The following is a 27,338-nucleotide window of genomic DNA, read 5'->3' on the forward strand; positions in this document are numbered from 1 at the left end:
CCACCGCGGGCTGCCCGCTTCTCCTGCGGGATGCGCTCCGGCTCTCCTGTCCCTGGGATCGTTCCAAGGGCAAACACACCGAATCTCCCCGAGTGCTGCGCCCCGGCCGGCCGGGCCCGCACGCCCCGCTCGCTCCGCGGTGTTTACCGGGCTCCCACGATGATCTAACGCTGCACAAAGCCATTGTAGATAAATATAGAGCACTGCAGCACCATAAATCAGCGGGCTCGGCAGCGCGGCAGGATCGGGCTCACGGGGGATGGATGTGGGTCCGCCGGCACTCGGGGAGGGGGAGCGGGTGCCTCTCCGTGTGACACCGGCCCCTGTGCCACCACCTGGGCTGTCCTGCCCGCCGTGGAGGTGACAGGACACTGCCGTGCCCGGCGAGGCTGGCGTCGGAGCGGCGCTGGCAGCCGCGCGTAGACGATGGGCTATCATACTGTTTATCAAGGTCTGGCGGAAAGAAAACAAGCTAATGGGGCATTTGCTGATTCAATTCGTTGAATTTGAACAAATCTTTTTAATCCTCCTCTCCCGGGGATTGCAAAGGTCAGGAAATGGGCCGAACGTGCACTTTCAGGTATTGAAATGAAACTTGTTAAGAAATCCATATTGATTTGCACTTCTCTGAGAAATATTGAAGCCTCCAGATTTAGCCTGGGTATCGATTTTCTCTTCCAGGGGAAAGACATCGGCACAAAGGGAAGATATTACACGTGGCAGTAAACACCTTCAATCACTGCCCGCTCTGCCTCCATGCACACAAACAGCCGGTCCGGCACTGCGGCTCCGCAGCCTTGCTGCGCCCCCCGGGCGCCCAGAGCCTGCCTGGAGCGGCTGGAAAGGGATTTGGGCTCTGCCCCTAAGGCCCTGCTTTAGCTTTTGGTCAGCCACGATCAAAACCAATTGCTGGGGAAGTTGGAGATGGTCATTGTAGGTCCTTTCCAACTGCACTATTCCACTCCATTCTACCCCGTGTTCAGCGCTGCCAGCCCTTTCACTGCTCTGCTTTTAAATATTGCCCTAAGATGGGGGTGCATCTCTCCTTTGACTGTTTTTAACACACGCTATCAGCAACTACGGCAATTAAGAGGCTTAATTAACATCTGAATCAGCCTTCTCGAACAACCCCCTTTTCAACAGTAGCATATAAGGGCGAAGGAGTTGAAATTCTCCCTGTGAGGGTGGGCAGGCCCTGGCACAGGTGCCCAGAGCTGCTGTGGCTGCCCCTGGACCCCTGGAAGTGCCCAAGGCCAGGTTGGATGGGGCTTGGACCAGCCTGGGAGGATGGAAGCTGTCCCTGCCCATGGAATGATTTGAGCTTTAAGGCCCATTCCACCCAAAAGCATTCTGTGGTTCTGTGAAGGGAGCGCAGCCCTGGCTGAGGCTGTTTGTGGAGCTCCCAGGAGGATTTCACTCCAGCAGAGCTCCTGTGCTGGGTTTCCCAGTGGCCCGTCCATTTCTCCCAGTAAGGACTGGGATGTGCAGACTTGGGGCAGCAGAGCCAGGGCGAGGCTGTTCAGGCTCACACACTGCGCACCAGATGTTCCCCTTCTGCGGGAGGAGTGAATGAGAGCCCTGCTGGCCCCAGAGCAGCCCCGGGGACCCTGTGGGACTCTGCCACTTCTGTCAGAAGGTTAAATAAGATTTCAATTGAGTGACACATCACCGCGGACCAACTGCTTCCAAACTGCCTGCACTTAGACGGGCTCTGCTCCAGTGGGAGAGTTTAGAGCCGAACCTCCGTCTGCTCACGCGCTCCATGCAGCCCAGCCTGGCCTCCCTCCTCCCTGCCGGCCACACTGCGCCGCTCTCGGTGCCTCTGCAGGGTCACTGTGACCTACTCAGCCAAGGAACTTGCCAAACCGGACAATTTTATTGTTTTTCTCATGGATCTCCCAGCCATTCGGGAATCACACCCCATCCGCGCGCGGCTGCAGCCGCTCCCGCAGCGCCACGGTCGCGCGTTGCCCCTCGGCTGTGCCCAGCCAGTCATCTCTGACTGCGTGTGTACCAACTGCAGGGAAGTAATTCGTTCGCTTGCAACATTAGAGGTGAATTAAACGCTGGATACTTGCTACCAGTCACTGGAGTAATTCTGCTCCTGAGTCCTTTCATGGGAGGGAAGGGAGGGAAGGAAGGGAAGGAAGGGAAGGAAATAAGCCCTTTCGAGACCACAGAAAATTGCAAAAGGATGTTTCTTCCAACCCGACATGACAAAATTGAATTCCAAGCTATTTAATGCATGCACGAAACGCCATAGAGGAACCCAGCCCGAGCACTCCATCCAGCACGACAGGGAAGGGGGTTCGGAACACAAGCATCGCTCCGGCACTAGCTCAGTGCTTCCAGCTGCGGCCTTCCAGGCGATTCCACCGAAAGGTAATACCGGGTAAGGGTTCTCACGGACAGGGCTATCGCCAGCATTTCCATGGACACACAGCTATGGGAACACTGCGGTTATGATCACACGAACGATGGAGACCTCGGGAAGCCGCTGTGCCGGGGGCTGGAGCCCGCTCAGTCTGTGGGACACCAGGGCCGGGGTCCCAGCGCGGCCCCGTCCCCTCCCCTCGGGGGTCCCGCTCCCACTGCAGGTGCAGCGGCCTGGCCCGGCCAGTGGCATTTCAGGAGTGAAAAACCAGCCCCACGGGCAGGGGCACGGGGAGCCTCCGGGTTTGTCCTTAAAAACGGGGTTTCACAGGTTACACCGTCACGAGGGTGATGCCATGCAGCCTGGCCACGGCCCAGCCCGCCTCAGACCGGCGTGGTTCGTCTGTTGGCCGGGTTGTTGTGCAAAGACTCCTTGAACTCTTTGGGGATGGAGTTGTGGACCTGTAAAAAACCGTGGTCCCGCTCCGAGTTGAGCAGCGTCCCCATGGTGACCTTGGAGGGATCCCTGGAGAGGGTGAACATGGAGATGTCGGTGGAGGGGATGGTGCTGAACCCTTTGCTGATGGGCGACATGTCCCGGGAGCGGGGCTCGGTGGAGCGGGAGCTGGACCGCCGGCGGAAGCGGTACCTGTAGGGCGGCAGGCGGGTGAAGGCCGACCTCTTGAGCAGCTCCGAGTGCGACCTGGCGCGGATCTGGCGGTGCTTCTCGATGTACATGTGCACGGCGATCACGCCCACCATCTCGGCGATGATGAAGGACAGCGCCCCGAAGTAGAAGGACCAGCCGTAGGAGTAGCTCTTCTTGGAGTCGCTCTGCCCCGGGTCCCCCGCGTTGGCCGAGATGTACACTATGATCCCGATGATGTTGCTGAGACCTGCGGGGGGACAAGTGGGGCAGGTGGTCACCTGAGTGGCAGAAGCGGATGGGGGAGACGTGTCCCCATGGGGCACCAACCCTCTGCCAGCACACTGGGACCAAACCCCCTTGCAGACCGCTACTGGTCTCCCAGAACACCCTTATATTCCCTTGCACAATTATTCCTTACACATTCCCTTGTCCCTCCTCCCAGGAAGGAGGAATAACCACAGTTTTCTCCAGAAAAGGGACATTTCAGGAGCTGGTTGTGCTCTGCTTTGCAGAGCAGGGAATGCAGGAGCCTGGCTGATGTCATGCAGCAGCAGAGCCAGCCTGAGGGGTACAGGGGGATCCCCCCAGCATGAAGCCAGGTCACCATGGCCCTGGGAGAACAGGGAAGCTGGAATGGCTCTGTCTCTTCCCGTTTCTGGTGGAGTCCTGAGGCTTTGTCTGGGGCAGGGGCAGCCTGTGCCCCACCAGCAGCCAGCAGGGCTGTGCTGCAGGCTGGGGAGAGGCTGGTGCATTCCCAGATTTACTTAATGAATCAATTATGTTCTCTGTGCTGTTTTCTCATCTGCATCAGCAGCTCCTGCCAGCCAAGGAGGAAGAGTCATTTGTCTTTTTGTGGGGAGAAGAAAAACACAAAATAGAGCGGTTCCTCGAGACAAAGACATTGTCACGCGATAATCAGGGGAAGCGGTAGGGAACAGCACAGAGAAATGAGTAATCCAGCAGGAACAGCCTCTCCAGAGAGTGGTTTCCATGTGGCAGCCCTTCTGCCTGGTGCTGCTGCTGGCAGTGCCCACTGACTGTCCAGGATGGAGGGCACAGCCCCCAGTCCTGTCCCAGCGTCTGGTGACCCCAGGGGATGGCTGCACTTGGGGAGCCCCTCCTGGGCTGTGCCCCCACATGGGCTCTGCTTGAGGCAGGGCAGGGGACACTTGAAGCCCTGTCTGGCACAGGGACCATGGCCAGAGACCCCTGACAACCTTTCCCTTCTGTGGGGATTTTCCACAGGGCTGGAACAGCTCTCAAACCTCAGAACCTCTCAGTGCTGACAGCGTGGGAGGACCCACACCCCGCCCATGTGTCCCCCAGGCTGGAGGGGCCCCGGGGCAGCTCCTACCTGCAGAGACGAAGAAGATGCCAGCGCTGAGGATGACGTTGTGTTTGCTCTTGTAGAACTCGCTGGCGGCCACGCACAGGCCCCCGAAGAACAGCAGCCCCACGCTGAGGATGGGGAAGATGCTGGATGCCCTCACTGCACCTGTGGGACAGGGACAGGGGCAGCATCAGCCCCCAGCACCCCCTGAACCTGCACCAGGGAAGGGTCTGTGCAAGGGCACCCCTTGTGCTGCCAGGATGGATGGGGAGACACAGCCCTGGTCCTCACTAGGCATCCTCTGCTTGTCACGGACCTCTGGAGTGGTTTGGGTTGGAAAGGACCCTCACACCATCCAGTGCCACCCCTGCCATGGCAGGGACACCTTCCACTATCCCAGCTTGATCCAAGCCCCATCCAGCCTGGCCTTGGGCACTGCCAGGGATCCAGGGGCAGCCACAGCTGCTCTGGGCACCTGTGCCAGGGCCTGCCCACCTCTCAGGGAAGGATTCCTTCGGTATATCTCACCTGGATTTCCCCTCTTTCAGCGGAAGGCATGGGCAGTCCCAAGGCTGGGTGAGGGTGGCCCTGCAGCCAAGGGACACTGTCCCCTCAGGGTGAGCAGGTGCCAGGCACTGTGACACAAATGACACCCTGGCATGCAGAGCCACACGTGTGTGCCAGACTGCTGAGGGCTCAGCCCAGGCTCTGCATTCCCAAACAACAACAGGGGCAGCAGGGGTGTGCAGCAGCCCTGGGCACCCCCTGAGCTGCTGGGGCTGGAGGGGTCCTGGGAGAAGGGCCCTGTGCCCATGGCCTCATGCTCAGCCCTCTGACTGACCCAGCTGCTGCTCTGGACTCTCAAATTTCCACATCTCTGCTCACCCAGTGGAGAGGAGAGTGAGTTTAATGAAATGGCTTTGCAGTTTTAGTAGATTAGTGCTGAAGTTCTCCCACCCCCTCTCACATTTAAAGTAAAAAGTCTATTTTAAAGCCCCCAGGAGTGGAATTTTAATGGAGCTTCTCTGTATTTCTCTGCTTTAATAACGGCCCTATCTGAGGGATGAGAGCCCAAGCCAAGGCACAGTGTATTTTTGGTGCAGCAGGTAGTGATCTGCTGCTTTCATTACTCTCTACTGTCACTTTGGAAGCTGATCCATGTAGGGAAGTGGATTGGGCTGGGCTTTAAGGTCCTTTCCAAGCTGGGCCATTCTGGGATGCTGTGGGAAGGCCTGTGGTCCTGCCCTGGAGCTTGGCTGGCCCCTGGGACAGGAGGAGCCACCTTTGGCAGGAAATGTGCCAGTTCAGCTCCCTCTGTGTCCCTGTGCTTGGCTGCCAGGGCAGAGCACCTGGAGCTGCTCCTCTGCTCTCCCGGTGAGCCCAGCCTGGCTGGGGGCTCGGGGAGCAGGGACACCAGCAGGGACAGGGACAGGGGTCCCTGTGGGGCTGCACCTCGGACCTGTGGGGTCCCAGTCCCCTGTGGGGGCACCAGGGCACTCGGGCTGTGCAGCCACTGCTGGGACTGGCTGTGGGGACAGCGAGTGCCAGCCCAGCGGGCCAGGAGCCCATGGCACTGAGGCATGGCAGTGCCAGGCTCGGGGAGCCAGAGGGTCCCTGAGGCTGCACGGGGAGCCTGGGGGCTGTGACCCTGCTGGGTGACACCGGGGCACAGGGAGGGGGTGCCCTGCAGGGCCCAGGGGATGTGTGCACAGGGGAGCACTCACGGAGCAGGTACTCGGCCGTGTCTTGCTCGTAGTCTGCATCCTCGGGGAAGTGGTCGATTTTCTTGCACACTCCTCGGAAGGTTCCTGGGGAGACACAAGGCAGGGAATGCTCAGTTCCTGCGGGCCAGGGTGGGCAGCAGCCCAGGGGCCTTCATGTTCTAAATGGGCACTGAGGCCCAGCGTGGGACTGCCCTGGAGCAGCCAGGGGCCGGGAGGGGTGGCAGGAGCTGCAGCACCTCCCCACAAGAAGGGCAGCCCCGCCAGCATCCTGGCTCTAGAGCACGGGCTCAGGTCATGCAGGCTCTGTGCCCTCTGCCATGGCACCAGGGACCAGGGCTCCAGACAGCACCAGCCAGCCCTCAGGGGCTCCTGCACGCTCCAGGCTGTGCTGGGGGAGCTGAGCAGCACGACAGGCATCAGTCAGAGGCTGGAGATGAAGCTCTGGGGGAGGCAGGCTGTCATCCAGAGGGAGACACAGCAAAGGAGGGAGAATCGCCTGCTGCCGTTGCTTTGGGAACTGTGGGAGAAGGGGATGCACTGGGCACGGCGAGGACACCAGCTCACGGCAGAGCCCCCAGCCTCCTTCTCCTCCTCCTCCTCGCAGCTCTGGGTTCCACCCACCTTGTCCCAGTACCCAGAGCCCCACGGCTCTGCCCCACGGCTCTCTCTGCTCTGCAGCCGCCAGGCAGGGCCAGAGCGGGGCTGCAGCACTGAGGGATGGATGGAGCAGGCACGGGCAGAGCAGCACCCCCGGCTGCCCAGGCAGGGGCAGCCCCGGCCCCACAGCATCCGCTCACACTCTGACATTTGTCTCCTTTACTCCCTCTGTTCACCAACTGATGCTCGTCGTCATGGCAATGCCGAGCCACCTGACACACAACTCCAGCCTGCAAGCACACACCACAACAAGGCTGCAATGCCAAAAATCCCCTCTGACCTCCGAGGGGCTCCCCAAGGAGGGAATCCTGCCCTGGGAGCTGCGGCTGCCGCAGCCTCACCCAACTGCAGCCCAAGCTCTCCGTGTGATGGTCTCACCTCAATCCAGGGAATCCCCTCCAGCTGGGAAACCTCCCGGGGCTTTTTGTCTCTACCAGCAACGGCACTGCGGGGTGCCTGCAGGCTGTCCCTGTCCTTGTCCCTGCCCGGCGGCCCAGGCTCCGCAGAGAGCCCTGCCTCGGGGTGGGTGACACGGGCTTTCATTTGGCAGCGATGAGCTCGTTCGGCACACTCAGCGGCCGCGGGTTTGTGCGGGCATCCTTCCCTTCCCTTCCCTTCCCTTCCCTTCCCTTCCCTTCCCTTCCCTTCCCTTCCCTTCCCTTCCCTTCCCTTCCCTTCCCTTCCCTTCCCTTCCCTTCCCTTCCCTTCCCTTCCCTTCCCTTCCCTTCCCTTCCCTGCCCCGGGCAGGGTCTGCACTCTCCCTACCCCGAACGGGCTTTGTGCTCTCCCTGCTCCGCGGTACCGCCGAGCTCCCGCCCCGCCCTGATCGGCACATGCAGAGGCAATTAATTGATTTGATCTCAGGTTGTTTTCCTCTCGGAGCCCCTTCCCCCAGGGAGGGCTGGGGGACGGGGAGGGGCTGTGAGGGTGGAAATACAGCCGAGAATATCGATCCCAGCCCGACGAGCCGGGAGGCTAAAGAGCTCCAGTTATGGTGTTAAAATCTCATTACTTTTCATCTGGTGGAACCATTTTTCCAGGGACCATTCTGGGTGCTACTGGGGTGTGCAAAGGAAGACTCAGGCTGAGGAGGATGAGCTGAGACCGCTCTCAAATGAGAACAAAATTCCTCGCTCCCCTCGTGGTGGCTCAGCCAGGAGCCAAGGTCACATTCCAGCCCTCAGCTCTCTGCTCCTGCTGATAAATCCAAGTGAGTTATCTCCCAAGTTGTGGTTTCCAGTAATGGCCTTCTGAAGGCACTGTGTTACACCGAATCCATCTGAGGGAATGGCGGGTCATTATGGTCTAAGTTCTCTGAAAATTAATATTTTGGAGAACCAGAGGTCGGAGCTGAGCTGGGGAGTGCTGGGGTAGGAAGGAGCCTGCTGCACAATCCCAGAGATGCTCAGGCTCTGCACTCCCTGAGTAACAAGAGCAAGATACCTAAATATCTCCGAGGAATTAAAACTTCAGGGCTCATCTTTTTTTACCTCCCACCCACCTCCCAGATGCTTGGAGAGATGGAGAGAAATTCATCCATATTCCTTCCCTTCCCCAGCTCCAGGCTCTGCAAGGCATCCTGGGGCTCTTTGCACAAGGTCCCTGGTGTGAGATTGCAGAGCTCCGGGGTTCTGGGTCTGTGCTAGCCACGGCCAGCAGCCGGTGGCCGCTGCACAGGGCTCAGTGGGTGCCACCAAGCAGCTCCTGCGGCCCTGGGATGGCTGTGGGGGGGTCTCAGCCACCCCCCAGAACATTGTTTGCCTCCTGCATCACCACATTTTCAACACAGCCTGAGTTCAAAGGCACACAGCAGCTTAGAAGAGCAGCAGAGAAGGTTGGTGGGGTGGCTACAGCCCCTGATCCGCAGCACTGAGTAAATCCCCTGGAGCTGCTGCTGGAGCTGAGGACAAGGGCTGCTCTCCAGCCGGCCAGGGAAGCCCTGGGGGAGCCAGGGGAGCTGTCCCTGCCATCCCACCAGCTCTGGGACTCCCCAGACCGTTCCTGCACCTGCTGGCCCCGAGCCCAGGAGAGCGGCCGAGTGAAGGCAGAGCCCGAGAGCCCCCGGCCCTGCTGGTGCCGGGATGGGTGCTGGGCCCCTCAACACCTGGCAGTGGGAGGAATCCTCCTCCTCCTCGGCAGAGCTGAGCTGTCCCGCAGCACATCCCGGCGGCCAGCAGCCCCACAGCAGCTCCCCCGGCGGCTCCGTCTGCCTTTCACACCCTCTCCCCCTCGCTGCGGTGGTGGCTTGTGCCTGAGCAGAGGCACCTACACAGATACGCCTGTTCCGAAGGACACTTTTTCCTGGCTTTATGTATTAAAAAAACCCCCACCAGTGGAAAAAACCCGAGTCAGATGGAAGGAGAGCAGGAGCGAGGAGGCAGCAGGGGTGGCTGCGCTGTGGCTGTGGTGGCCGAGCAGAGCCCGGTGTGAGCACACACCTGAGCACACCTGGGGACAGAGGGGACAGAGCCTCAGCACCCCCAGGGCTGGCAGGGTGTGGGGAGCAGGAGATGCCCGGGGTGGGCATCCCCAGGGGGACACGGCGAGCACAGCTTGGCACTCACTCACACCTCGGGTGGGCCGGGAGCTCCTGCCAGCGCCAGCCCGCGCGGTGCCAGCGATCGGCGCGTGGCACAGGGACTTCGCTCCCTCAGCGGTGTTAAACGGGAAAAAAAGGGGGGGGGAAAATCTACATTTTGACAGTGACTCATCATCTCCCATTCTGGAATCTGTGGGGTTGGTGCAACCTACACAAGGCAGTTCAGAAAAGCAAAACAATTCTGAATAATAGAGGAGGAAAAAAAAGTTTGCAGCTGATGGGTAATTTCCAGCCCTTTGCTCTGAGGGTTTTCTCATTTTTCTTCATTAGAAAAGTAATCAGGTAACACTCTGGAGCTGCTTCCAGGGGCTCCCCCCACGCTCTCCTGAGCTTCCTTCCTCCCTGCATCCTCCCAGCCTTCCTCCCTCTGTCCTTCCACATTGCTGGAGGTCATGGCAGGAAAACACCAGGCTCCTGGGAGGATGCAGGGATGGGGTAGGAAAGTGCAGGGGCTCTGGGTGCCCCTTCTCTGCTGTTCCCCCGTGGCTGGGATGGGCTAGGAAGGTGCAGGGGCTCTGGGTGTCCTTTCTCTGCTGTCCCCTCCATGGCACGTGGCAATGGGCAGCAACGCCGGGAGCACTTGGATCATGCTGGGGAGGAGAGCACTCATCAGCATGTCTAAGGAAATCATTTAATGTTTTATCTTTAACAGTGGATAAACATTGATTTTTATTTTAAAAGGTAATTGACATTCCTATGAGAGCGCAATGAGCGCTGGAGCAGCCGGAATTGGCGTAAATAAGCCGTGTGCTAGAAATTAATGAGCTTCACTGATTGAGTTTATCTGTTTAAATTAATACAATTCTGGCAATTATATAAAAAACATAATGATCTTTGGTTTGTTTGTCTGCTTGGAGTCATGGATGGTAGGAGATGGGGCAGGGCAGGAGGCCTGGCCCAGCTGAGCCCAGAGCCTGGGGCACCAGGACCTCCCCTGACCCTCCAGGATCCTGCTCTCCCTCTTTAATGAACATTTTAGATTTCCTTGGGTTAACTGCTGAGCCCCTGGGAAGGGTTTGTTGCCTTCCAGCCTCCTCTCTGGCTGAAGGGAACAGGGGTGGCCAGCTCAGCTCTGGGAGGTTCCTGGATCCCACATCCTTGTCCAGCAGGGTGTGGGGAAGGGGGTCTGTCCTGCAGGGTGGGGGCTCTGTGCCCATTTGGCAAAGGGCGCTTGGGCTCATCCCCCTCCTCCCCTTTCCACCCCTCCAAGAGCTGGAAGAAGCTCCCAGCCCAACCCTGGCATGAGTGGCAGGTCTTTAGGGTCTCTTCCAACCCAAACCATTCCATGATCCCATTACCCAGCTGGATAATTAACAGACAGATCCAGACACTCTCATTTGTAGGAGTGAGTTTGACCCTTGAGTTTCACGTCCAGAACACTGGGGACAAAACCTGCCCAGATGGGACCGGGGGGAAAACCAAGAGTCAAGATGGTAAAACCTGGGATCCTCTGGTGAAACAAGCTGCCAGAATCCAGCCAAAGAGAATCTGTGGCTGTGGGTGCTCAGGTGTCTGCTCCCACCCTGAGCACAGGCCGGATCATCCCCAGGCTGCTTAGGCACCTATTTATACCAGGGACAAGAGAAGCTGCATTATGATGGGGAGCTGGAGGTTTCACTTCACCGGTATTAAAATGTCCTCTGAATTTCTAAAAACCTATAAATGACAATTTCATAGCTGTGAAGCGTGGCATCCAGCACAGGGGAGTGCTATTTTCGACTCCGTGTTGACAGCTGAAGGGGAATGGATCACAGAATTAAAAACTAGTTGCTGCTCAAGTCCAAGCAATCATGGCTTGATGATGCTCCTTATGGGCACACAGAGGCAAGTCCGAGGCACCAGCACAGACTCCTGGTGCTTTGAGAGGTCAATTCACAGAGCAGAAAACAATTACAAGCCAAATCACTTAGGAGAATGGATTTCAGCATAAAAGCACAACTGTGTACAGAGAATGATTTAAGAGCATTTTGCCCAAAAACTCATCACCATGACAGGAGCTTGCATTGGTTTAGAAACTGCCTGGCTAATAAGCAAACAGCTATAAAAATAAAAACAGGCCCAACAAAGAGAAGAAAGGAGATATTCATAACTCTGAATATAAATCAGCAACTTGGAATTGTAGAGCGCTGATAAAGGCTGGAAGAAGCAGCGGAAAAGCACCAGAACGTCCTTCCCCAGTGCATTGGATGAGCAGCAGCACAGAAAGGAGCAGTGCCACCGCCCGCCACCAAACAACGCAGCAGCAGCCTTAGTCACAGGCCCCAGAAATGTTAAATAACTGATCATGGCATTTTCACACAGCACACCCTCATCCTGGGCCGGGAGGATGCAGTGCCAGCCCTGGGGAGTGCGGGAAGGGAAGGGAAGGGAAGGGAAAGGAAGGGAAGGGAAGGGAAGGGAAGGGAAGGGAAGGGAAGGGAAGGGAAGGGAAGGGAAGGGAAGGGAAGGGAAGGGAAGGGAAGGGAAGGGAAGGGAAGGGAAGGGAAGGGAAGGGAAGGGAAGGGAAGGGAAGGGAAGGGAAGGGAAGGGCTGAGAGGCTGCTCTGCCCACCCTGCAGCTCTGCCGCTGCTCCAGGGCTTGGGCTGGCACTGGTGGCACAAGCAGGGACTCAGAACAAGGGGACAGCCACTGGCACAGAGTAACATAGCCACTGGTCACACTGGCTTTGGTGCAGCCAACAGCAGGGGCAGTGACACAGAGCCCAGCAGGTGACTGTGACAGTGTGGGGGCCAGCAGGGACATCCTGGTGTGCTGGTGTGCAGCAGCCTGGAAAAACAGATTTATTCATGGAATCATCACAGGATTTATTCATGGAATCATCACAGGATTCCAGAGCAGCCTGGGCTAGAAGGGCCCTCAAAGCCCATCCAGTGCCACCTCTGCCATGGCAGGGACACTTCCACTGTCCCAGGCTGCTCCAAGCCCTGTCTGGGGCACTGCCAGGGATCCAGGGGCAGCCACAGCTGCTCTGGGCATCTGTGCCAGGGCCTGCCCACCCTCAATATTCCCTGTTTCAAGGTGAAGCAGCTGCTTAAATCTGTGACCAGCACCACGGTCTGTTTGAAGGAGGCTGTTACTAACTGCATCCCATAAAGGGAGGGCTCTGGGCAGAGGCTCAGGAGGTGCCAGAGGAGCCCGGTGAGCAGTGAGCCCCTCCATGCCCTCAGCACAGCACTGCAGGCCCAGGGCTGCAAAAAGCAAATCATTCTGCAAAGGAGCCCCACAGTGCAGAATATCCAGGCTAAAAATATGTAAATGGCCATGAAAAGCACTGTCAGAGCTGCAGCGAGACGAGGCAGTCGCCAAAAGGCAATTTGGAATTTCTGAGCTCGCTGCACGAGGCATTAAAAAGGTCACTATTTCTGAAATAAGGATCTTTACAAATAAACACATTTGCCGAGGCCTCGGTGAGTCATGCCAGAGCGGAGCACAGAGCATTTCCACCCTAATGCTCCTGACAGGCCGGGAGCAGGGAGATCTTTTCATGTTTACAGTTCATCAATAGTTATTACAGCTGCACAGTCAATCTTTAAAGCACATTTAGCCTGGGAGGAGGCTCGGCAGGTTGTTTCCCCTGAAAAAGCGATATTAAATTTATCACGTTCTTCCTCTTTTATAGCATAGATTTGAAGGCAAGTATTTGAAGTTCAAATACACGACTGCCACTCCAGCACCTGCCTTTTCTAAAATGCATCCATACTTGTGTCACATCTTCCCGGTATAAATATTTGAAGTCTTCAGCTGATGTGTTAAAAGGGCCTCGAACCGTCACAGCCCATTTATTCCGGGGAATGCAGTGGGCACTGTGCCGTGCGGGAGGGAGGGAGGGAGGGATGGAGGGAGGGAGGGATGGAGGGATGGCAGCCCCGGTTCCCCGCTCCCCTCCGGCTCCCCGGCCGCGGGTCCGGCCCGGCCCCGCCGCTCCGAGCGCCGCCAGCCCGGCCGCATTTAGCTCCGGGTGCCGGAGGCAGCGCCGCCTCCTCACCATCTGCGGGAGGGAAGCAGCCCCGGGGAGCGGCTCCAACGCCCCAGATGGGGAAAGCCATATTCAGGAGTAGCACCATCGTTTCACTCCTGGCTTTTTTGGGAGAACAAGGAGGAACTCTCCTGCAGACGGAGCATCGGGAGAGAACTTTGCTGGTGAACCAGTGAGCGACGCCAGCCTCGTCTTCCCCATCCGTGAAACAAAAGCTGCCCTCCTGAGCTGCCCAGAGACCCAGAGCCGCTCCCGGGGCATTCCACACTCCCCCTGCCCCGTTTGGGAACACCTTGGCACTGCTGCACTGGCAGCAGGCCCCTGCCTGGGTGGGGAGGGTGCATCTCATCCCTCACACAGCACTTTGGGATTTCACAGCACCAAAATCCCCCAGCACACGGCAGCCAGCTGCTCCAGGCCCTGAGACACTGTGTGATACACTGCAGGCCCTGAAACACAGCATGATACACTCCAGGGCCCTGAGACACTGCATGGTACACTGCAGGGCCCTGAGACACTGCATGGTACACTGCAGACCCCTGAGACACTGCAGGATACACTGCAGGGCCCTGAGACACTGCAGGATACACTGCAGGGCCCTGAGACACTGCAGGATACACTGCAGGGCCCTGAGACACTGCATGATACACTGCGGGGCCCTGAAGCACTGCCCTGCCTCAGGGACTCCTCTGTCTGAGGCTGTGGTGTCCCTGCCCTCACTGCACCCTCCAGCCCAGGGAGCAGGACCCCACTCCTGGCTGCAGAGCTGCTCCACTCAGGTCAGAGCTGGGCAAGCTGCTCCTGGTCCCGGAGCCACTCACACCATCACCTTGGCCATTAAATAGCCCCACCTTCCCCAGCTTCCCAAACCTCAAGGCACAAAATCTGTTGCTAGAAAACATCGGAGCTTTTAAACAGCCCCAAGTCCGCCTGGCCCTGCCATTGCAAACCCCAAACAAGCCCAGCTCCCCAAGGCTCTGCCCTTCAGGAGCCAACGAGAGCTCTGAGGGAAGAGCAGAAAGACGGGAAAGCCCCGAGACGGTGGCAGCAGAGAGCTTCAGCTCTTCCCCACGGCTTTCCATCCTCCTCTTCTGCTCTGAGTCACGGAGAGCCCATCCCAGGTGCTGCTCTGCCATCCAGGACAGAGGGAGTTCCACCGGGGCCTGGCACTTACCTGGGGCTGTCCCTGTGGCTGTACTGCCCTGTCTTCAGCTCTGGATCGTGCCCAGGCTCCGTGGCATAGCCCTCAGCACACATCCCTACAGGGAGGGCTGTGCCTGCAGCAGCCTTTGATGGCTCCGTCCCAGGTGCAGCCCAGCAGCTCCTGGTTACCCCTGAGGGCTCCCACCTGCTCTGGGGTGCTGCTCCAGCAGCTGGGGCTACGGGCTGGAAGGACAATGGATGGATGGAGAGCAGCCCCGAGGAGAGCTGGAGAGGGACTGTGGACAAGGGCAGGGAATGACAGGACAAGGGGGAATGGTTTCACACAGGCAAAGGGGAGGCTTAGATTGGATATATGGAAGGAATCCTGCCCTGGGAGGGTGGGCAGGCCCTGGCACAGGTGCCCAGAGCAGCTGTGGCTGCCCCTGGATCCCTGGCCAGGCTGGATGGAGCTTGGAGCAGCCTGGGACAGTGGAAGGTGTCCCTGCCCGTAGCACTGAATACCTTGAAGGTCCCTTCCAACCCAAACCATTCCACAGTGCCATGATTCCACTCTCCCCAATTTACAGACGGGTGGGGCAGCACTGCGGAGATGCAGATCGCGAGCATCTGCTCGCTCTGGGTGCTCAGCCGGAGCCGGGGATTTCACAGCCCTGGCACAGGCTCTGCGCGGGAGGTGCCGCTGCTGTCACCCCCGGCCCGCCCGCCAGCGGGGCTGAGCCCCCCGGGCCGCTCCTGCCTGCCTGCCTGCCTGGGGCGTTCTGCTTCTCTGCCTTGGGGGAGACTTCCCCTCATCCCTAAAGGGAGATCTGCTCAAACTGACGTGGCAAGAGGTTTCTAAAGAGTGTCTGAGCTGGTGTGCCCTGAGCAGCCCCTGAGCTGTTCCTCAGCCCCTCAGGGAGCGGCACGGACGGTGCCACACACGGCACCGGCGCGGGATGGCCGGGAGCCCCGGGAGAGCCCATGGACGGCAGCTCCCTCACGGCCGATGTCCCGCAGCTCCCGCAGGCTGCAGGGGCACAGGGGCCATCCCGTCCCCGCAGTCCCCAGGCCGGGTCCCCAGGGCCGGGCCGAGCGCGGTGCGGGCAGACGGGGCTCGGGGGGGGAGGAGGAGGAGGAGGAGGAGGAGGAGAAGGAGGAGACGCGGCTGTCTCGCACCTCGGCCACGCTGAGCGGGGCTGGCAGCAGCCACACGGGCCCGGTTGCGGGCAGGGACCGCAGCTCCGCCGGTGGCACCGGCTGCGGGCACGGGCTGGGCTCCCGGAGCTGCTGCAGGCTCAGGGACAGAATGAATTGGGGCAGCCCGGGCAATAGACAGGGTGTCTCCAATGTCACCAGACGCAGCTGTTTCCAACACGCCTCCCCAGCCCCGCCGCCCCTCTCCCGCAGCCGGGGGACAGAAGCGGCAGCCCCGGCTGAGCTCTCACACCCCGCCGCAGCTCTGCTGCTTCCCATGCAAGGCGCGATCGCTCTGATCCTCCAGCCTCTCTCGCTGGAGAGGAGGCCAGAGACTGACGCACAGAGAACACGCTCATCCTTGGCTGGAGCGCTGAGGAGCGACAGGAGATTCTCCCAGCAGAGGAGAAGGAGCCGCGGGAGGCTCGCAGCCCCCGGAGCAGCCGGGCAGGCAGGGCTCCAGCCCGTGCCCGTCTGAAGCGGTGCCAGCCCAGCCCAGCCCAACCCGTGGCGCAGCTGCGGCACCGCGATGTGCCGAGCCAGGCTGCTCAGGCAGGTGGAGGCCCTGGCACGGATGCCGGGCATCCCGGCAGCAGTGAGTGTCCCCGCTGGCCGGACACACAGCCGGGCTGGCGGCTGCCGCAGGTCACGGCGTGCCTCGGAGGGTGACAGCGACCTGTCCCAGCCGGGCAGCGGCCCGGGAAGGCGCGGCCCCTCGCAGCGCTCGGTGCTGGCGCTGTGCGAGGCACTGGGGATGCTGAGGTGTCACACACGGCTGCGGGGAGCTGGTGTTTAACACCGGCTGAGCATCACCGGCCTGGCCTGCAGGTTCCTGCTCCGTGTCAGGAGGGAGCCCAGCCTCTCCAGGGGGATGGAGGTGCCATCTCTGGCAGCAGGCAAGTTCAGGACACGAGCTGCTTGCAGCACAGGCCAAGGCTGATTTTAGTTACTTACATCAGGCACACCTCAAAAGGGCCATTGCTTGTTCGTAGTCTTTTTGGGGTACTCTCCCCTCCCCTTGTGATTCCAGGCACAAACTGAGATTAAAGGTATAACTAGGGGACAATGACCAAAACACCAGTGAAATTGGAAATGTGATCATTTGAGAGGCAGGAACGCAAATGTCACCTTCAAACACCACTTTTGTCACTGCTCACTACAGTCCCACAGGATGTATGACCAGTGCCACCATCCCCATGAGTGCCCAGTGTCCCCATGAGATCCCAGTGTCCCCAGAAGGGCTGGGGGGTCACATATCCCCCCTTGTCCCTGTCCCCACCCTGGGGCTCCTGCACACCTCACAATTGTCCTCCTTCAGCACACCCCACTTGGCAAACAGCAAACACAGAGCCCCAGGGAGGGTGACAGGATGGCACCAGGGACTGACCTGCTCCCAAACCTGCCCACTGCCCCTCCTGCCACCCTGGCATTGCCACAGGACCGTGTGATTAAACAGCACCATTCCCAGGGACCCGGAACAGGAACAGCTCAGCCTCCCTCTGCTGCCCAGCAGCGCGAGATTTGTCTCTTCATTGTGGTGTCAGGAAATAAGAAGCAGGCAATATCTGAGAAAATCATCACACTCTATCAGCAGGCACCATCCCTCCTGCTGCCAACCCTGGTGTGCTCAGCACTCACAGGGAGTGGGGGATTCCTGCCATGTTCAGGCTGAGCAAAGCCCAGGGGTGCTGGCACATCCAAAAGGGACCAAGAGCCTGCTGCAAGAGGATCCCCCACTTCTCTGGACAAGGGATCACAGCACCTCAGAACCCCCGAATTGTTTGGAAGGGACCAAAAGGCTCAGGCCAGCTCCGAGCCCGCAGCATCCCCTGGCCTGGCCTGTCCATCCCGCAGCCCTTCCATAGCTGTGGCAGGAGAAGGCTGGGAAACGGCAGCAGTGTGCAATGAGAGCATTCCCCAGCAGCCCCGGGTGTTCCCAGGGCTGTGTCACAGGTCCCGGGGAGGGATGCAGCCCCTGCCCCTCCCCGCACAGCCCAGGAGCCTCTCCCGCCGCAGGGCTGTCAGCACACACACCCCAGGCACAGGGACAGCCACCCGCTGTCACCCGGCGCTGTCATTCCTTATCACAGCGCTGTCTTCTTAATCAGAGCCCTCATCTGGAGCTGCTGCACTCCCCAGCGAGCCGCGGCTCCTCACAGCCCCGTGGGACTGAGCAGAGCAAGCAGCTCCTCACCCCGAGGAAAGCTTCCCAAACCTCGGGAGCGGAGCCCATCAGCACAGCAAAGCCAGCCGGGAGCGCTCAGGAGAGACCGCCGCCCCTCCACACCGAGCACTGAGCCGCAATGCATCCAGCAGCTTCAGGGGAAATCCCTCCCAGGGCACTCCGGGGGCTGAAGCGGCTTGGAGGTGCTGGAAAGCTGGAACCCTTCTGGGAAGGGAGCGGGCAGCGGGCAGGACCCCTCCCCACCTGCCTGTGGGCACTCTGCAGGCATTCATGTCACACCTTTCCCCTTGGGCTGCCCCAGCCCCGCACTGCCGGCACTGCTGTTAATGGCAGTGGATACCGGCAGCTGCTCCCTCACCTGGCTGCAGGTGGGGCAGGGACAGCCCCCTGCCAAGTGGGGCCCCTCGGGCAGAATCCCCCACGCCTACGGATTAGTGCATTTATATCAATTGAAGGCCGTTTTTGATTTTCCCGAAAAAGGAAGTTACTGTAGTTATGAAGTGCACAGTGTTCATTAAAAATCCATGGTAAAACCCATGTGAACAGGAAGCAGGAGAGGCGAGGAGCACTGAGCAAGATTAATGCTCGGCTGCCTCACCTCAGCCCATCCCAGAGAGCAGAGCATGGCAGGTGTGCACACCTGGCCAGTTCATCCCACAGAGCATGGCAGGTGTGCACACCTGGCCTGTCCCAGAGAACAGAGCGTGGCAGCTCTGCACACCTGGCCTGGCCCCTGAGCAGTGCCTGGGGCTGTGCCAGGGGCACGGGATGGCATCACCCTGCAGACCAGCGGGGGCACTTCCCCTGAGCCGTGGGAGTCGAGCACTGCCGAATCCACCTGACTTCACCTCACAGAAGGCAAAACTCATGCTGAGGGAAGGGATTCACCAAACGCCACACAGCTCTTGGCAGCGGAGCCGGGCATCACTCCCCGGCTGCTCCAGCAAACGTCATGGCTGGCACCTCCTGGGCAGTGCCCACCTCGCTGGGAGCCCGGGGACCCGGCATCCATCCCTGGGAGGCACCCTCTCCACAGCACAGCCCAGCACAGCCCAGCACAGCCCAGCACAGCCCAGCACAGCCCAGCCCAGCACAGCCCAGCCCAGCCCAACACAGCACGGCACAGCACAGCCCAGCACAGCCCAGCACAGCCCAGCACAGCACGGCCCGGCACAGCCCAGCACAGCACGGCCCGGCACAGCACAGCACAGCACAGCCCAGCACAGCACAGCCCAGCACAGCCCAGCACAGCCCAGCACAGCACAGCACAGCACAGCACAGCACAGCCCAGCACAGCACAGCCCAGCCCAGCAGAGCCCAGCAGAGCCCAGCACAGCACGGCCCGGCACAGCACAGCACAGCACAGCACAGCACGGCCCGGCACAGCCCAGCACAGCCCAGCACAGCCCAGCAAAGCCCAGCACAGCACAGCACAGCACAGCCCAACACAGCAAAGCAAAGCACAGCCCAGCACAGCCCAGCCCAGACCAGCATGGCACAGCACAGCACAGCCCAACACAGCACAGCACAGCACAGCCCAACACAGCACAGCACAGCATAGCACGGCACAGCACGGCCCAGCCCAGCATAGCACAGTACAGCCCAGCACGGCACAGCACGGCACAGCACAGCACAGCACAGCTGCCCGCACCCCAGAGCCCGGCTCGCAGCCCTCGGCAGCCAGCCCTAATTATTTACAGCCGGCGTGGAGCCAGTGACCTTGCATGGGAAAAAACCCACTTGAGCCTCATTCAAATTCTGCCTTGCACCTCTCTTACACGGGAACAGCTCCGAAGATGACAGGCTCTGCACCACGCCTATGCAGCAGTGAAATGCCTGTTTCTGAGCCGTTCACAGCATTTTACTCATCACGTGCTGCTCGCAGGCAGCGAGGGAGCCGGCTCTTTAACCCGCCCCACGAGTCAGGATTTGTGCCCAGAAAACACCGCAGCAGCCCAGGAGGGTGAATTCTGCACCTCGTGCTCGAAGCAGAGCTGGTGGCAGCGAGCTGAGGCACAGCTCCTCCCCGGACACTCTCCAAGCAGCCCTGGAGCCACGGTGCCAGCTGGCAGGGGCACCAGCCCCTCTGTGCCCAGGAGAAGGATTCTTATGACTCGTGGCATCTGGCCATGTGCCACCAGAACATGGGGCTGGAGCAGCCGGAGGGTCCAGCCAGCCTCATTTCCATCTCCATTAGAGGACAGAAATTCACTTTTATCCGGTACATCCTCCACCAGGGCGAGGCTCGGGGATTCCCTAAACCCAGGGCTGTGCCTGGGTGCTGTTTGTGACCCCTCTCAGAGCCCCGTGTTTGGTGCTGTGTGACAGCAGTGCCAGGGCTGGGCTGCCCCTGCTCCAGCCTGTCCTGATGGAAAGTCTCACTGGGTTAAACTGCAGCCTGGTAATCCCACCAGGTAATCTCAGACAGGTAACTTCCTCTCCACCTTCATCCCACACCTCTCCTGAAGTGCCTCCATCACATCCTGTATTTCCATCACACAGGAAAACTCAACACGGCCCAGCCCTCAGGAAAAAACAAGCAAAATGAGCAAACAGCCTTCCCACCACCCCCAAACCTGCCTGGCTGCACAGAGCAGCCCTGGCCCCTCCATCCCTCGCTGGCAGTCCCCACCTGTGCTCCCCTGCCCCACAGCTGCCATCCCTGGGCAGAGCTGTAGCTGGGGGCACTTGGGGAGCCATGCCAGGGGTGCTGGGCAGCGTGGTCAGCATGGTCAACATGATCAGCGTGGTCAGTGTGGTCAGCATGGTCAACATGGTCAGCATGGTCAGCGTGGTCAGTGTGGTCAGCATGGTCAGCATGGTCAATATGGTCAGCAGGATCAGTGTGGTCACCCTGGTCAGTATAGTCAGTGTGGTCAGCATGGTCAGTGTGGTCACCCTGGTCAATATAGTCGGTGTGGTCAGCATGGTCAGCGTGGTCAGCGTGGTCAGCATGGTCAGTATAGTCAGCGTGGTCAGCGTGGTCAGCGTGGTCAGCATGGTCAGTGTGGTCAATATGGTCAGCATGGTCAGCGTGGTCAGCCTGGCCTGGCAGCCCCTCCACTCCATCAGCAGCACTGGCACTGAGCTGCATCAGGCACCACAGGGGTGGAGATGAGAATCTATCCCAGACACTGACCAGACAGGGGAACAGGATGAGCAGCTCCTTAAATACCTGCCCATAATGAGTAGTGAGAAAAAGTGCTCCATCACGGGTGATTGCAATCTCAGGGACATTTGCTTGGCGCTTTTAAAAATTAAAGATAATAACTTTCTAACAGAAACAATCTTGCTGTCACCTTGGGGAAATTCTCTGCTTGGCCTCACTCAGAGGGCTGAGAGGAGCTGGAGGCGGGGGAAGCGCCGGTGCCCAGCCAGGGCAGGGCTCCCAGCCCAGTTTAATGCCTTCACTGTGACCCAGCTCAGCTCAGCGGAGCCAAAACCAGCCAGGACAGAACCAACAGGGAAAATGGAAACTCAGGAGCAAGGGCAGGAGCTCTCCTGCACCTCACACCCCTGCTGGAAAGGGGGAATTGAATTAAAAAATTAAAAATCAGGGACTTTGATATGGGAAGTAGCAGGCCACACACAAGTGGCTGATGGGAGGAGCTGATGGGATCAGTTAAAATAAATCTGCAGCTGAAAGGTCAAGGCACAACAAGGAGGAGCTCTGTCATTGTGTTGGAAGGAGCTTTCCTGACGTGTAAACCACGGCTGGATCATGACAGTGTAACTGTCAGTCATGGAGCAGAAGTGACACATGCTTATTTATTCATCAGATACTTCTGTTCTCTACTTGGAGACAAACAGGCTCCCGGGCTCTGGCAGGAGCTGGGGGATGCTGAGCAGCGACTGCAAAGTGTAAACATGGAACGGGGAGGACCAGAGAACTCCCTCCCAGGAGCATCCAGAGAATGGGCTGAGAAGGCTTCTGAAGATCTGAAATGGATTTTAATAAACCTTGGCATTCTGTTGAGTTTCTGGAAGAAGGGAGAAGCTGGTTTACTGCCAGGAGGGATGTGATGGGCAGTGGCAGGAGCTGTGTCCCCAGCATTGCCCATGGCTTAGCAGAGAAGGAGGCAAATGTCAAACAGCCTCCTGGAAAACAGATTTATCAATCTTCATACATTTTTTTTCTGATATAGTTATAGATTCAGTTGATAAAGGAAATCAGTAACATAATACATTTAAGAGTTCCACAGGGTATTTGATTTGGCTCTCCTGAAAAAGTTAAAGACCTGCATTATGCAGAATCAACAGTGCTTTATTACCTGGGCTGGGAGCTCCCAGAGACAGTCCCTCCATCCAAGGGATGTTCCTGCACAGGATTGCCTGTTACAAGGACAGAGCTGAGCTATGGCAACGTCATCATTCGGAGCATTGAATAAAACATGAAATAATTGGGAGTAAACCAGGGAAATGGCAGAGAAAAGAGAGATGGGAATATTGAGGGATGAGGGAGGTGGGCCAGGCAGATTTGGGCAGCTCGGTACCTTGGGCCCGTTCAGCCATGGCCATCTCCATACAGCCAGCTCCAAGGGCTGGGAGTGAGGAACCAGGAGAGCCAGTTCCAGTTTGGGGCTGGAGATGCTGCCCAGTCCCACCAGATGGGCTGAGGGGTCCCACCCTTCTGGGGACTCCCTGTGAGGGGCTCAGTGACCTCAGCGTGCAGCCAGACTCACAGCAGGCAGAACAGGGACACACAGCCCACGGCAGACCCAGGTACCAGAGATCATTTCTTGTGTTCAGGGGGAGTTGGAGGAGCTCTTGGGCTCTCCAGTGGAACCCCTGGCCCAGGGACACGGCTCATCACCCAGGGGTGCAGCCTCCAGGAGTGACCATGCACCAGCACTGAGCTGCAGGTCAGGTGCAGGAAGGACTGGGCAGGGAGGGTCCCGAGGGCTGTGGGGTCAGCTGGTGGCACCTGCAGTGTTGTGTGTAAATCCAGACAGGATCATCCCAAAGGAGCAGCCCTGAAAGCTCTCCAGGGAGGAACTGCTGGCTGGAAAAGGCTGCGCTGGAGCTGCTCTGGGGGACACTGAGGGGCCAGGGTGGGCCCGAGGGGGACAGCCCAGCTGAAGGACATGAGACATGTCCCAGCTGGGACATGAGATGTCTGTGTCCCCTGCCAAACACCCCACAAACCAGCCCAGAGGAATGCAGGGTGCTGAGCATCCTCTGTGAGGGAGGCAGGCAGAGCAATGCTTGGCCTCCTCCAGAAATGACAGAGCACTTTATTCTGATGAGGGAAATGAAGGAGGAAAGGAAAAGTACCACATCGCCTTAAAATATGGTATTTTGAGCAGCCTTGGCCAAATCCTCCTGCTCCTTCTGCCTGTTTCAGATCTGCATGATGCCATGGAGCCAGTCCCAATCTACACCACGCAGCAGGGAGGACACGGAGCCTCCCTGCATTTAATGATGCTGCATTTAATGATGCTGAATTTAATTAAGTTTGATGAAAACCAAAGTTCTGTTACTTTCTTGAAAACACCACTATCCTGAGCAGCTATTTCTCAACTTCAGCTCTCTGCCCAAAGTGCCATGAGCTCCCCTTCCTTCTGAACCGACACAGCGGGCACACAGGACAGCAAGCGACACTGGGACAGCCACGGGGGACACACACGGACCAGCCCAGTCACACCTGAGCTGGACACACGCGGGGACACCTGCCACACCTTGTCAAAGCAATAACCAGGATCCAAAGGCTGCCATTCCGAGCAGGCTGTCACGGCCCAGCAGGCTGGGAACACCTGCCTGGCTCCAGCGACTGAGTCAAGCGCTAATTTGTGTTTCCCAGTGTGGGTGGCTCTCCATGGGTCTGCGGCGGCTCCATTCAGGATTTATCCGCTCTCGCCGAAGGGCTTGTGACGCTCACGTGGTGGGGGCTCCCACGCAGGCGCTGCGCCGGGGCCGCCGGGGATGCTCGGAGCCGCGGGGATGCTCGCTCGGAGCCCCGGGAATGCTCGGAGCTGCAGGGGATGCTCGGAGCCCCGGGAATGCTCGCTCGGAGCCGTCGCTCCCGTCGGGCCGAGCCGCGGCGACTCCAGCGCGATTCCTGCCCCGCACACGCGTCCGGCCCCCGCCGACGGCGGAAAGTTCAGAGCTGAAGCGGCTCCCGAGGGGCAGGGAGCTCTGCTCGGTGCTAAAAGCATTTGTGCCCCGCAGGAGAAGCGGCCCCTGCGACAGAGCCGGTCCCGGCCCGGGGATGGAGCCGCTGTCCCCGCTCCGAGCGCACGGAGAGCAGCGAGGCCCTGCAGCGGCAATCGCACCGCGTGTAACGGGTCCGGGCTCTGCCCCCGGCCCTCCCCCGGCTGCGGGGCCGCTCGGCCCCCGCCCCATCACGCTCCTTCCCCCGCCCCGGCTCTTGAGCCCTGCGCAGCTCGCTCGGGGAAGTTTTCCCTTGCCAGCCCCGCGCTGGTTCACAGCCTGCGAGGCGCCTTCCCCTGCAGGATCCGGGAAGGTGACAGGCGGCCCCAGCACGTCCCCCAGCACCATCCCAGCCCCACGTCCTCCCCCAGCACAGCCGGGACCCTCCGTGTCCCTGTCCCTGTCCCCGCAGCCCCGCTGCCACCCGCACGGGGGTGACGGAGCCCGTGCCCCGCGCGAGGCCCGGGGGTGCCGCGGGTACGGGCGAGCCCCGCACGGCTCCTCTCCCACTCCCGCAGCTCTGAGAGCCCCGGCGTGGGGCAGGATGTGGAACAGGGAGTGCTGAGCCCACGGCGAGCCCCTGCCCTGCCGCTCCCAGCCCCGTGCCCAGGCTCAGGGCGCAGGGCTGGCATCCGGCTCTGAGCTCTGCCATGGCACTGCCAAACCCTTTCCCGAGTGAGCTGTGCCCAGGGCAGCGGGGCCTCTCTGGCTCCTTCCAAAGCAGTGATTGATCACAGTGAGGGAAACATAAAGCATTGGCTGGGAAAAAAAATACATGTAGCAAACCAAAGAATTTTGGATATTACTCATGCCGCCAGTGATCCCATCTTTCACATCCCTGGCTGCTGCCTCCTTGGCTCCCTCAGCCCAAGAGGGGAGACAGATTATCTCAAATTATTTATTATGGAATTAGAGCATGATCCAAACCCTCCTTGAATCAATAAGCAAGCTCTGACTGACTTCACCGGGTTCAGGACCGAGCACCAGGCACAGACAGGGTATTTCTGCATCCGTGACTCACCGAGAACTTTCCAACGTGGAGGAGCCGCTCAGCGCCTGCCCCTGGCGCTGGAGGGGTCGCTCCGGGCCCGGGGCGCTCTGACACGGCAGCGGGGCAGGTTCTCCTGAGCACGCAGGACACCCGCTGCAGCCCTCACTGCCAAAGTTAGGGCCCAGGGCGATGCCACCGGCCTTGTATCGCTGCGCAGGTACCGGCACCTGGCTCTGTTCGAGCTCATCTTTAACCACAGCCCGTGGGTGCTCAGAGACGCCTCGAGCAGCAGCTCTGGGGCAAAACTGCCCCGAACTGTGGCCTGTGCTGCAGGAGGGCGGCAGCTGCTGGGGCCTGGCCAGGCAGGCGCTGCTGCGGGAGGGGAGCAGCGGGGCCGGGCGGGCAGAGCTCGGCCGTGGGGCAGCCGTGCTGGGGCGGCCCCGCCGTGGGGACGAGCGGCGCTGGGGCAGCAGCAGCGCTGGGGCAGCACAGCCCCCCCTGCCCGGCTGTGCGCTCACAGGGAAGGGGCTGGCGCTGGAGCCGGGGCTCGGTGATGGAAGCGCCGGGCGCGGTGCGTTCCCCCCGTGACAGGGACGCGGGGCCGGCCGAGCCTCGGAGAGGGGCAGCAGCCGCGGGCCTGTCGCTCCCGCATTCCCGATCAGGAGAGGGACCTGTGGCCCCTCAGCCCGGAGCTGGCCGGGAGGACACGGCGCGTCTGCCGCCGGCGCTGCCCGGCACGGGGGGAGCCGCAGCCCCGCTCCCCCGGCCCCGCGCCCCGCCAGGAGCGGCCCCCCGAGCTTCCAGCTCGGGGCCAGAGCCCGGGGAGGGGTGCGGGAGGCGGCAGCGGGAGCGGCGGGGCCGCCGGGCCGGGGGATGCTCGGAGGGGCCAGGGATGCGCCGCTCGCCCGCCGGGGGCCCGGATCTGGGGAAGGGGGTCCCGCGGCGCAACCCTTCCCCCGAAGTTTGGGGGCCGCGGGGGTCGGTACCTTCCAGGCAGCACGTCCTCCAGAGCCCCGAGTGGGTCATCACCTCCTCGTTCTTGCGGCTCGTGTCGTTGTCGCTCATGGACTTAGTCCTGCACACGCCGCGCGAGTAGAGCCAGTAGTCGGTGCCCACGGCGATGGTCATCAGGCTGAAGGCTGCGAAGGCTCCCACCGTGGTGACGAGCATCTGGACGCCTCTGTCACACATCCTCATGCTGCTTCATCCTCCGGCGGCGGCTCGCAGGGGAAGGGCCGGCGCCGCCGCCCGCCGCCCGCCGCCTCATGCCCCCGCGGGCGGCGGAGAGCCGGGCCCCCGCGGCGGCGCGGAGCGGGGCGGCCCGGCCCCGGGGAGCGCGGCTCGCATGGCCCGAGCGCGGAGCGCGGCAGCCCAGCCCGGCGGAGCGGCTCCGCCGTGCGCTCCCGCCGCCTCTCCCGGCGCCTCCCCCGCGCCGCCCGGCCAAGGCAGCGGCGGGGGGCGGCGGGGGCGGGACCCGCGGGGGGCTGCGCCGCCGGGACACCGCCCCCCGCCCGCTCCCGCGGCACCGGGGACGGGACCGCACGGGAAATCCAGCCCGGGTGCCGGGACTGGGCGGGGACCGCGGCCGTGGCTGCCCCGGGAAGCCCACCCCGGGTGCTGGGGTGGGGACTGCCCCGGGAACCCCCCCCCCCCACCCCCCACCCCGGGGTGCTGGGGTCGGGACTGCCCCGGGGGAACGGGAGAGGGACCCGACAACCAAACCCGGACTGGGCAGGGGGATCCCGCCGCTGGGCGCCGGGACTGAGCGGGGACCGGGGGACCGAGACCGCCCCGGGGACCACCGGGGCTCTGGGACCGGCCCGGGACTGTCCCGGGACACGGAAATCCCCTACAAGTGGCAGTGCCGCCCCAGGGACAGTCACCCACCCGCACCAGCCCCCGGCACGGGGCCGCTCGGTTCCCTGGGTCCCCCCAGCTCTGTCTGCTCGGTGCCCGAGCTGCTGCACCGGTACCGGGCACCGCTGGCACCGGGACAAGGGGCTGGGGGCACACACGCACACAGCGGCCCCAGGGAGGGCACAGCACCTGCCCACGCTGGCACGGAGCTGTCCCTGCCCCGGCAGCCCGGTGTTCATCCCCTGCGCAGGAGCTGCTTCAGCCTGAACATCCCCCGTACCCACAAGCCACTCCTGCGCCATTCCCAGCAGTTACCCCCCTGCCCTCGCCCTCTCCGCTGTCTCCTCAGCTCCCTGGAACATCCCTCAGCCGGATGGATGAGCCCATGACTCATGCGACCTTTCCAACAAGCCCTAGAACACGCTTACCTCTGGAATTCAGGCTCCTGAGAGGGCCGCGGTGAGACGGGAAAGCGGCTGATTTACACGGTGCCGAGTGCCTCCCCAGCCC

At 60.7% G+C, this 27,338-nt stretch overlaps 1 protein-coding gene across 2 annotated transcripts; it reads right to left on the reverse strand.

Annotated features, from left to right (window-relative positions):
- Positions 1–1,854: 1,854 nt before the first annotated feature.
- CACNG3 (calcium voltage-gated channel auxiliary subunit gamma 3) lies at positions 1,855–27,338 on the reverse strand. Of its 2 annotated transcripts, XM_059484328.1 has the most exons (5): positions 27,257–27,338; positions 25,958–26,151; positions 6,077–6,160; positions 4,377–4,517; positions 1,855–3,269 (listed from the first exon to the last, which is right to left on the reverse strand). In XM_059484328.1, the coding sequence occupies exons 2-5, from the start codon at positions 26,139–26,141 to the stop codon at positions 2,758–2,760; spliced, it is 921 nt and encodes a 306-aa protein (XP_059340311.1). In that variant the 5' UTR covers positions 26,142–26,151; positions 27,257–27,338; the 3' UTR covers positions 1,855–2,757. The 2 variants fall into 2 exon arrangements, with proteins under 2 accessions (XP_059340311.1, XP_059340310.1); XM_059484327.1 differs by lacking the exon at positions 27,257–27,338 and having other exon boundaries at positions 25,958–26,178.

The sequence above is a fragment of the Ammospiza nelsoni genome, chromosome 17 (genome assembly GCF_027579445.1).
Source record: "Ammospiza nelsoni isolate bAmmNel1 chromosome 17, bAmmNel1.pri, whole genome shotgun sequence".
NCBI classification, from domain to species: Eukaryota; Metazoa; Chordata; class Aves; order Passeriformes; family Passerellidae; genus Ammospiza; species Ammospiza nelsoni.